The following is a 12,107-nucleotide window of genomic DNA, read 5'->3' on the forward strand; positions in this document are numbered from 1 at the left end:
AAAAAAAAAACAGGGGTGGGGAGATGACTCCATTGGGAAACTACTTGCTGCACAAGAAATAAGGACCTGAATTTGGACCCCCATCACACACATAAAAATCTGGACACCCCCACATTCATCTGTTATCCCTGGGTGGGGGATGTAGAGACTGACAGGTTCCCAGAGCTTGCAGGTCAGCCAGCCTGGCTAAATCAGTGAACTGTTTTTTTGTTTGTTTGTTCATTTTTGAATCAGTGAGTTTTAAGCTCAGCGAGAGACATTGTCTCAAAAACTACCAAGAGTGACTGAGGAAGACCTAGCTCCACACACACCTGCACACACCCATGTGTATGTAGGTATGCAAACATACACAAACAAAAATTAGTAATAAATTTAACCTAAAGGAAGCAAAAGACTGCTACAATTTAAAGCTTAAAACACTGAAAAAGAAATCAAAGATGCTTGAAGACATAAATATCCCCTATTCTCATGGATTGGCGGAATTGTTGTTATGAAGAAGTGGGTTTATTACTAAAAGCAGCCCAGGGGTTCAATGTAATCCCCATCAAAATTCCAAGTACTTTTCACAGAATTAAAGAAAACAATCCTAAAATTAATATAGAAGCATAAAAGACTCCAAAATATCCCAAACAATGCTCCGCACAGAGAACAATGCAGGAACAATCGCAGTGCCCATCTTAAATTATGCTCCAGTGCCAAAGTGACAAAAATAGCATGGTGCTAGCACAAGAGCAGAAATGTAGACCAATGGAACAGAAGACCCAGAAATAAACCCACATAGCTATAGCTACTGAATTTTTAGGTGTCAAAAATACATTGGGAAAAATGACTGCTCTCTCTCTCTCTCATGTGTGTATTTTATATGTGCACCTGTGCATGCATGAGGAGACCAGAGAAAGATGCTGAGTGTTCTACCCTGTTACTCTTCACTGTATTCCTCTGTGGCAGGGTGTCTCACTGAAGTGGAAGATAGGCTGGCAATTGGTAAACCCTGGAAATCTTCCTTCCACAGCTCTGGGATTACAGGTGTGTGCCTGACCACATATGGCTCAACCACAGTTCCTTTACTAAATGGTGCTGGGGAAATCAGCATCTTCATAGAGTGGAATGATAGTAGGTCCATTTCTCTCACGAAATCAATTCAAAAGTGATCAGGGCCCTTGACATAAGACTTCAAACTCTGACATGGTTAGAGAAAAGCATAGAAGGAACATGTTGAAATACAGCATTTCTGAAAAGGTTTCCAGAAGCACAGGACACAATCCAACTGACAAATAGGAGAACACAAAACGAAACAGCTTCTTCACCGTGCAGGAAATGATCGCCAGAGTGAAGAAACAACTGAGCGGATAGAGAGATTGCCCAGCAGTTAAGAGTGATTGCTACTCTTGAGGACCAGAGTTCAGTTCTCAGCACCCACTTCAGAAAGCCCCTAAGTACCTATAACTCCAGCCTCAGGGAATCTGAGACCTTCTTTTATAGCCTCTATTGGCACCTGTAGTTGTGTGCACACCCTCCCCAAATATGTATTAATTAAAAAAAAGAAACAGCCAACAGAACAGAAAAAACCCTATTAATATATTCCCTATACAGTGCTGGTGAGGATGTGGGGGAAAGGAGATGCCTATACAGTGATGGTGGGAATGCAAAATGATGCTGTCACTATGGAAGTCAGTACGGAGGTTCCTCAAAACAAAAACAAAAACAAAAACAAAAACAAAAAACCAAAAATAAAACTACCATATGATCCAGCTACGCCTCTCCTGGGTATGTACCTAAAGGACAGAGTCAGCTTACTACAGGCATACCCTATTCACAATAGCCGAGAAACTGAACAAGCCCAGATGCCTATCACACAAATTACAAACACACAACGTAATTTTATTCAGGTGTAAGTGAAACTGAAATCAACCAGAGAACCCTATGTTAAGTGAAATAAACTAAGTGCAGAAAGACAAATATGGCGTGTTTTATTTATCCATTCAGAATTTCATACAGTATATGTTTTTAGCATATTGTTCTCTGTCCTCCAACTCCTCCCAGATTCCCACCCATGCACAAACCCACCCTACTTCATGTTGTTTCCCTTCTTTTAAAAGAAAATTTAAAAAACTCACAAAAATAAGCATGGCGTTCAGTTTGCACTGGTCTCCTAAGCATGGGGACTGCCCTGGGGTGTGGTTGATACATCCAGTGTCACTCCACTGAGGAGAACTGATATTCCTACTCCAGCTACTCTCACCTGTGACTAGCTTCTTGGACAGGAGCAGGACTTTGTGTCTACCTCTGCTCCTCTGTGCTGGGATTTTGTCTGGCTTGAATTTATGCAGGTCTGATGAATGCTGTAATGTTTCCTTTCACACATAAACTCTACTTTTAATTCCTTCATCGCCCCCTCTTTCTTTCTCAGTTCTTTAGATTAAAGTAGGCACAGGAAGGCAAGAGACATGGGGGAAGACAAAGGGATAAATCAGAGAATACTTGCATTCAAACACCACACTCTTTTGACAGGCTTTAGGGAGAATGAAGGGAAATGACATTAATAACTATAAGTTTTAGGACTTAGAATGGGGACATGACTTAATATTGTTATTTAACTTACACAGTATGGGAAATGTGCCTTGTCTTGGTAAAGTCACTTGCCCAAATTAAGCCCAAGTTAATATTCTCATCTAGTGCCATCTGATGTTGTCTGCCTAGTGCCTGTGCTATGCCACCTTTTTTGTTTGCATCGTTTTCTGAGACAGGGCCCCACTAGCTTCAAAATTACAATCTTACTGCTTCAGCTTCCCAATGCTGAGACTGCCAAGGTGGTATGTTACCTTTAGTCTTGAAAATTTCTTCGTACTAGAGGAGCCTACAGGATGGTGGGCAGTGCCAGAGACAAGTGACCTCTGGGTATGTTTGCTATGTCCTCCTAGGGATTGCACTGAAACACAGCAGAATTGAGCTCTGAGGTAAGGGCCAGTGTATTACCCTAAGTGGGTTAGGCAATAGGAAGAGGCCAGAAGACACTTCTGTGTGGGGCTCTAGAATATTCTAGGTGTGCTGTCATCAAAGTAGATCACATCACAACACAAAAGCCAACACTGCCTACTTGTTTTTGGAGTGGCAGGAAAACCCAGTATTCCCAGGTTGGTCCACAAAAATCTTCATGCCCTAGTTTCCTCTACATCTTCCCGGGGGAGGGAGTTTGCTGTGGCCCCAGAGATGACTGGAGAACTTTGCAGGAAGCTCTCTTCCCTCAGAGGTTTAATTTCGAGAGTCTGGGACAGAGGTGTGGCAGAGGACAGGTCTCTAAGGGCTTGTTGAAGCAGAAGCAACTTTCCTTAGTCACAGCAGAGATGACAGTGGGTGGGAGCACACAGGGGATAAAACCTCTCAGGCAGGAGCTGGCCCTGGCCCTGCCAAGGGGTCACACCTACAGGTGAGAACTCTATGCTTTCTCTCTCCTCCCCATCCTGGTCCATGGTTCTCCTAGAAGACTAGCAGTGGATCTTCTGGAAGAACTTTCCCTAGTCACAACTTTTAGGGGTGGGCACTCCTTTTTCTGGGATTTCTGTAGTCCCTTTCTCAGTGCCCATCTCCTCATTTTAGCGTATCTCTTCAGTATCCTTCCACAGCCTCTTGGAATACACTGTTTCCCCAACTCCTATGTGTACAATATGAAATATTCAAGAGTCATTCAGTAATGACTGTTTTATTCAGTTCACCATTTAAAACTGGGGAGATGGAGTGGCATTGAAAAGAGGTGGCATCCTCAGAGTATGTCATAGGTTTTTTTTTTTTTCCTACAATTTTTTCTTCTCTGTTTCCACAGCCCTTTGCCTGCACTTCTTTTCCAAATTTATTTCTCTCAAGGAGCTGGAAGTACTTCAACTTGTCTTACTGAGACCACCTTGAAGATCTAACTCACTGATTGCAGTGGCTGTTGCTGGGTGGGGTGGTGGCAGTAGATGGATTTTGCCTCAGAGCTTCCTGCCATCATTGTTTCTATGTTTGCATGTGAGAGTCTTCCTCTTTTCATCTTGGTCCTCCCCTCCATGTCCTTAAAAGCCATCAATGTCTGTGCAAGCCACCACTATTCCTGACACTCTTGCTGACTCCCCTTCAGGTGTAAAAGTCTTGTATGTCTCCATTTGGCTTCTAATACGATGAGTTTTTTTGTCTTAATCCCTTATTCTATGGGCAGAATTAAAGAAGACCTGACTGTTTTATTCAGTTCACCATTTAAAACTGGGGAGATAGAGTGACACTGAAAAGAGATGGCATCCTCAGAGTGTCATCATAGGTTTTAGGAAGAGTTAGTATGGCTTGGTATTTTCAAGTCAAAGAACAACTGAACATTAGCTGGACTCCCTGAAACTGTCATGATACTCTCAGAGTGCTGGGAGAACTGCCTCCTCTAATATTGAGACATCAGATTTTGTCTGAAAGGCAGTGGCAAATTCCATTCTAGTGGACCAACAACAACCACCTACATGTCCCCCTTGTTAAATACAAGGTATTGCTTGCTCTTTCTCTACCACCCGTGCAACGCCCCCCCCATCTTCATATTCTCTTTTTGAAGGGTATTTAGAAGTCTGGGCTCATTTGGAGAAGCATGTGTCAGTGTGCGCACTCCCTTTTTTCCGCTTGCAGTTTTCTTTCTCTGTGAGAATTCTCTCTGTGGGGCCGATTTCCACTCATTTTCTGATGCAAAGCTCTTCAACAAAATTCCCAGGTGTGCTTCTGCATGAGTCTCTCATGTACAACAAAGGCTTTGTCAAGATCTGATCCTATGAAAAAGAAATTCTAATTAACACAGCTTCATGCTGCGTTTTGTTCACTGACAAGGCAAGTTCCCAGATTTTTTTCCAAAATTATTTTAGCTATTTGTTCAATATGTGTTTATAAGTGACTGCAGTGAACTCTATACTTTTTTTGTTGGCTTTGTCTTACAGGTTTCCATGACAAATCTTATTGGGCATCAATTTAATCATATTTATTTAACTAGGCCATTTTCTCACAAATCTAAAAATGCTAAAGATTACAAAATAAAAATGTGTTCCACAAAGACTTCCTTCTCTAACTCGGTGTCAGCAATCAGATTCCTAAGGTTCCTTCCTCTGAGTCAGTGTTGCTGTTTTCTTGTGTACTAGCCTGGACATTTGATTTGTAAGTACATGTGTTTATTGCCTTCTATGCATTGTTGTGTTTTAAAACATTTTAGAGAGAATTCTGTAGAGACTCACAAAAAGCTATTTCTTGTTTACATCATTCCATTGTTTATTTAACTTTTCCCCTATTGAATAATTAGATTATTTGGGATTTTTTTTTAGCTTTAATCAAATCTACATCTTGTCTATAAGCCATTTTACATACATTCAACTATTTCTGTAAGATTGCCTCAGAAAACAACCCATATTTTCTGAATATCTGTCTTCTGAGTGTTTCTTTTTTCCCATGTCATCCTCTTATCTCTTCTTTTCCCACATCACAACCTTGTCCTTGTCTATAGCACTTTCTCTAACTTCCTTGTGGCTGGTGAAATGGTTTTGCTATTTCCCTGAGAAGTCTCCTTTCTCACCTCGATTGTCTTCCCAGTTTTCTTTAGCTAGTGGATAGGAAATTTTTATGTCTGCCAGCCTTGGAAATTGGCTCAGATTAAAGTGTCAAATATTAGCATTAAGAACAATTAGCTCTGAGCATGTGTGAGGTATCCCATTGTAGTCTGGCTACAACTGGTTTGTGTTTTTCTGTCTGACGTTGGTAGCTTTGAGTGGTTCCTGAGCTAGTCAAATTCCTGACTTCAGGGAGGGTCCTGTGGTTTCCTGCTTGGTGGAAATGAATCTGGGACCAGGAGAAAAGCCTGGACCATGTACTTTCTTCACATTGGCCTCGGGCTTACTGTGGTCTCAGCTTCCCTGGTCTGTAACTTCATTTTCCCTTCCCAGAGAAGCAGTCTAGTGTGTTTGCCAGGGGTGAGGAAGGGCCCCTTTATGTGGTATGTGGGAAGACTTGTATAATAGTATGTATGTATGTTCAGTAGACTTCCAGGTGATCTTTTTGTTGGCCTCACACTCATCCTGGTTTACAGCACTGCATCCTGCAATCAGTTCTGAGCACTCAGGGGTTTGCTCTGTGGTTACTATTCTGTATTATTAAGGCCCCTGCAGAGTTTAGCATTCCTAGCTGTGAGCTGGCCACCTTCCACCCAGCTGTTGCAGTATCTAAAAATAGTGTTTGCTGCTGCCCTCCTATTTACTTTCATTGTTTCTGTGGCCACTCTCCTTAGAATGAAGTTTTAGAGACGTCCATGACAGGTACGTGCAAGCATCCACCTTCCCCCAGAACTGGAGCTCTTCAGATCATATATATTTTAAAGGTGACCTTTAGTCACCCTCACTGGTTGAGAGGGGGCTCTACCCTCCCCTTTCCCTGCTGCAAAGACAGAGAACAGTTCCTGAAAAGTGTCCATCTATGTGACTCTACTCAATTTCTTTTCCTTTCCTGGGGACAGTTTGTGTTTTCATGAGTGTGAACTAGTGATTTTAGTTTTGTCCATCTCGCTGGAGAAGGTACCAGCAGCCTCTATTCACAGGAGCCCCTTTCCCATCTCTTGCTTTATTCTTTCTACGTCTCTACTACTTCTACCCCTTCAGGATGTGTTGTATACTCAGCCTTCAGTAACCAGAATCCCACACATGCTCTGCGAGACTTTCTCACAGCTCTAGGGGAACCTCTAAGAGAACTCCAGCTCAAACACTTCCATTTGCAGAACTCCAGTGTCCTAGAGAGATTCTACGTGTGATTATGTGGATAATGACAAGAACCGTACCCTTACAATGTTGAACCTAATCTATCTTTAGGCACATGACAGATGCTCTACGTGATGACACCTGCCATAACTGCTTATCTTTGCTATCAGCTTCTCTGCCTCCTGTTGTCTCGATTTCAATAACAGGAAACTGAACTTTAGACAGACTGTGTAGGGTGCCCACTTGATTGTTTTCATTGCCTACATACTTTTCTTAAAAGAGCAAATCCTCAAGCGGTTATGACCTAGGGCCTTTACTGATTTTATGTTGTCTTGCTGTGTGGTGATGGTGTTTGAACCCAGCGCTTTGTGCATACTAGGTAAGTGATCTATCCCTCAACAACATTTTTAGTCCTGACCTAGAGAGTCAGGTATGAGCTAGGAGAACAGTCCAGTTTCTGACAGGGACAGAAACTGTTTCCCACAGCTTGAAACTAATTTGTCAGTTATGTGTAGAAAGTGATAGAAGTTAACAACCAACACTATCTTCTTTTTTCAATCTTTAAAGATCCTAGCCATTTATTCTAGACCAAGTCATATTTAAAGATGACAATACGTTGGGCAAAGTCACGATGTTCTCCATGTTATGTTATACATACATACGTATTCTAATTTTGAGTTCTATAAACCTGCTTGCAGATTTCAGCCCTCCCTAACAATGGCCTGGGCCAGCAACCAGACTCTCATCTCCCACTTTGTCCTCCTGGGCCTCTTCTCCCGCTCTCCACTGCACCTCTTCCTCTTCTCCATCATTATGGTCATGTTCCTGGTGGCCCTTTCTGGCAATGGGCTCATGATCCTCCTCATCCTTACAGACTCTCGCCTGCAAAGCCCCATGTACTTCTTCCTCAGCTGGCTCTCACTCATGGACCTCATGCTCATCTCCACCATTGTGCCACGGATGGCTGCTGACTTCCTCATGGGCCGTGGCTCCATCTCCTTCACAGGCTGTGGACTCCAGATCCTCTTCTTCCTCACCCTCCTGGGAGATGAGTGCTTCCTGCTGGCCTTCATGGCCTATGACCGCTATGTGGCTATTAGCAACCCCCTGAGGTACTCTGTAGTCATGAGCCGCCGTGTCTGCTGGCTCATGGTAGCAGGGTCTTGGCTCTTTGGCCTGGTGGATGGGCTGATCCAGGCTGTTTTTACACTCCGCTTCCCCTACTGTGGCTCCCAGGAGATTGACCACTTCTTCTGTGAGGTCCCTGCTGTGCTCAAGCTGGCTTGTGCTGACACCTCCCTCTATGAGACCATGATCTATGTCTGCTGTGTCCTCATGCTGCTCCTTCCTTTTTCTGTCATCTCTGCCTCCTACCTCCGGATCCTGGTGACAGTGCTCCATATGCGCTCTGCAGAAGGCCGGCAGAAGGCCTTTGCTACCTGCTCCTCCCACATGATGGTGGTCTCCCTCTTCTATGGGGCTGCCATGATCACGTACATGCGGCCACAGGCCTACCACTCCTCCAAGCAGGACAAAGTGGTTTCTGCCTTCTACACCATGATCACCCCCATGCTCAACCCTCTTATTTACAGTCTAAGGAACAAAGAAGTGACTGGGGCCCTGAGGAAACTCCTGGGAAAGTGTCCCTGTGGTGGTGGGGCTCTTGGTTGAAAATGGTGTCTAAAGATGTGAGCTATGGAACTTGAGAGCCTGGATCAGTCAACTACGGTTTGACTAGGGGAGACACAAATGCAGCCTATTGAAAACACATGTATACATTTGTGTTGTCTTCATTTTTGAATATTTTTTGCTGGGTATAAAATTATATGTTGGCAAATTTCAGTCTTCAAATGTCTTTTTTATTAGCTTTTCTAGCTACTTCTGATAAGAAGTCACTTATGTATTTTAATGGAAAACATACATTGTAAGGTTACTTTTAGTTATTTTTCTCTAGATATCTTGTCTTCCATGACTTGACACTAGTGTGGACTTGCTTTTCATCAGTGGACTTGAGTTGCCCTAAGATTGTTGGAATTATGGGAAAGACTATGGCTATAACTTTAAAATAATGTATATAAATACCTACCAAATTTAGGGGCCTTTGTTGATGTGGTGCTTGTTTTGCCTTTTTTGACAGAGTCTCATTATGTAGCCCAGTTATGGCTTCAAGCCATTGAGCCTCCTGCATCAGCCTCCTCTGTGCTGACTATATATCAGGTTCAACTCTCCCTCTTTTCTTAGACTCTTTGGACTGATACTCTACAGACACATATTCGTCACAATTATCCCATGATATATGAGCTGTTGCCTCTAGTGTAATAATTTAAGACTGTCAGGATATCTAAACATGGATATCTGATGGAGCCATGATTCTTTCTTTTGCTTTGGCTCATTTTTATTAGCTCATTTGGCAGCTCAGGGGTCAGCACTCTAACCCACAGGCCAAATATGGCCCACTGGCTGTTTTGATCAAGTGCCACTAAGTCTCCTTCATGCTAAAACAAGAGCTGGGTTGTTGTGACAGAAATGGCATGGTCTACAAAATCCTGAAACATGAACTGTCTCATCCTTTACAGTAAGAGCTTGTCTGCTTCCATCAGGTTGCTAACATTTTCCCTCTGTTTCCAAGATGGCTCTTAATTCACACTACAGCCCATCATTTCAGCCACTGTGTTTCTCAAGTTTAGAGTCATTTTGTTCTTAGGTCTTCCATTTCTCTTGCAAACACATTTGAAGATCTCCATATGTTCAGTTATTCTCATAGTCTTTACATTCATTAAATAATTTCTAACACTTAAAGTCATGATCTGTTTCTAAACTCGTGTGATCTCTGTTAGTCTGTCTGGATGGATGGCTTTTCTCTGAACAGGGTCATATTTTCTTCATTTTTTGCATGCCCGACATTTTCTGGCTTTGTTGTGCACTTTGAATAAAAATATATTGAAGACTAAACTAGACACTTTTCTACTTTGTTTTGAGAGAGAATGTCATTCAAACTCTGTGTTAATATAGCAATTTTCAGGTCTTCTTTGGTTTATAATGAGATAGCTGCCCTTCACCAAAAACCTTTATTTCTTCTATTGCCATGCCCACTTAGGGTATTTTTTTGATCATAGTAGGATTTGAACCGCAAGGGGTTGGATTCCACCTCTGGTCGTATGTATTCAGTTCTGTATGCACCTCTAGCCAGGGGCCCTGACTAAAATGCAATTGAGAGAACGTTCCCCAATCTTTTAAGTGTCAATTAGCAAAATATCTCTGGGGAGAATATTTAAATTTATCTAGAGACAAAGACAGAAAGATTGCCAAGTTGGAAGCCAGCCTGGGCTTCTCCAGACTCCAACCTGTTATACCATCTCAGTAATAGACTAATTGATCCCGAATTTGGCTTCAGAAATTGAGAGATAAGAGGATACTTTATGAGTGAAGTCAACTTCCTTCATGATATGTTAAAAAATAAAAGCAGCGAAAGAAATGAGGACACATCATGTATACCTAATGACTCTGTGGCCTGAGTGTCAATCAGCCATGAAGGGATTTGCCTCATGTTACATCATCTCACATATTCATCACAATTACCCCATTATATAGCAGTTAGTGCTTCCAACTTAACTCATGAGATAGATTGAGCTGCAGCTTTGTGGTAGAGCTCTTGGCTAGCATGCACAAGCAAGCAGACAAAAATATCCTGCTTCTCTATCACCTCTTCATTTGTCTTGGTGGCATTGGGAGCTGCGGTGTATCCTGCAGTATACCCTTTTGTCCACACAGTTTTCCTTGCAAATATTCATTATTTAGTGTGTTGTCAAGTCCAAGGCCTTTGGTTTCTGGTACACCACCAATACTGGACCCTCACTGAAACTCCCCTCTGATAATCCTGCAGTTGCCCTGAGTCATGGAGATCCCGTGGCTATGGTTCCATAGAAGCAATCCCTTCACACGTTCCAGCCAGTCATAGATGGGGTAGATGTTGGAGAGCACCCATTAGAATCCTGGATGTGTGTCTGGGTGGTAGCTGGGTTTTCTGATCTGGCTGCTGTGACCACCCTTATCAGGTGAGGGAAAGAGCCAGCTCTCCCATGCCGGTGGTGAGGGGTGGGGCCAGCTTTCACAATACGGGGGCACAGTTCTACTGTTAGAGGGTGGGGCTAGCTTTCTTATGCTGGGGCTATTGAGGTCCATTATCCCAGGTCCCCCAAAGGGGCAGGGGCAGCTCTCCAGTAAGGGGGGAAGGTGCTCAGCAACGTCCTCATAGTCCTCATACTTTAACACGTGGTTCAACACATGGCTCCCATGGGTCCTGTGGTAACACAGGCAACAGATAGCAACACAGATCCTAGCTGCGGCAGGGTCATGGGCCCAGATGTGGCTATGAGCATCAGCTCGAGCCCAGATGTCACTATGGCCCCGAGTAGCAGCCCAGGTCTTTCAAATCAGCATGGGCCCAGCATCAGGGTGGTCCCTGGACTCCAACACAGATTCCAGACAGTCACAAAAACGGCCATGGACATTGACACAGACTCTGGTTGAGGTAGGACCTCAGACCCAGATGAGGCATGGGTGGCAACGCAGGCCACCCAAGTCGGCATGGCCCCAGCAGTGGCATGTCTTTTGGACTCCAACATGGTCACAGGTACTGGCCCAGAAACCAGGGATCCTTGTGGCCTTTGGCCTCCCCATATTCTTTTTACTGCTTTTGTTAAGAGAAAAGAAGTGAAGAAGGTTCCATGAGGAAAGTGCTCACTCAAGAATGGGGAATCGAGTTTGGATTCCTAGCACCCACATGAAAAAGAAAAGCCAGACATGATCGCAAATGCAAAGTGATGGAGGAGAATACTAACTTCCAACCTCTACACACAGGACTTCCCACACGTACACATATGAAGACACCACAAATGAGAGAGAGAGAGAGAGAGAGAGAGAGAGAGAGAGAGAGAGAGAGAGAGAGAGAGAGAGAGAGAGAGAGAGACAGAGAGAGACAGAGAGAGAGAGAGAGAGACAGAGAGAGACAGAGAGAGACAGAGACAGAGACAGACAGAGAGACAGAGACAGAGAAGGCTGAGAGTATCAGGAGATATGCCTGATGGTAGTTTCTACCATCATGGGTTGGCAGGTAACAGTGTGTGCACTCTTACCTCCAGCTTCTTTCCACTTGACTCCGCACAAAGGAAAAGACAGAGGGTGTCTGTGTGTGTGTGTGTGTGTGTGTGTGTGTGTGTGTGTGTCTGTGTGTCTGTGTGTCTGTGTGTATATGTCTGTGTCTGCATGTGCACCTGGCTACAAAGAGAGCAGGGGGAAGATGGGGAAAGGCATAGGTAGAGAGAAAGAGTTTGGCATTTTAAGATGTCAAACTCAGCAGTTTATCAG

At 43.6% G+C, this 12,107-nt stretch overlaps 1 protein-coding gene across 1 annotated transcript; it reads left to right on the forward strand.

Annotated features, from left to right (window-relative positions):
- Positions 1-7,457: 7,457 nt before the first annotated feature.
- Positions 7,458-8,411, forward strand: LOC100764168 (olfactory receptor 56). The gene has a single exon (XM_027426238.1). It carries the CDS (start codon positions 7,458-7,460, stop codon positions 8,409-8,411), a length of 954 nt encoding a protein of 317 aa, XP_027282039.1.
- Positions 8,412-12,107: the final 3,696 nt, after the last annotated feature.

The sequence above is a fragment of the Cricetulus griseus genome, chromosome 7 (genome assembly GCF_003668045.3).
Source record: "Cricetulus griseus strain 17A/GY chromosome 7, alternate assembly CriGri-PICRH-1.0, whole genome shotgun sequence".
In the NCBI taxonomy this organism is placed as follows: Eukaryota; Metazoa; Chordata; class Mammalia; order Rodentia; family Cricetidae; genus Cricetulus; species Cricetulus griseus.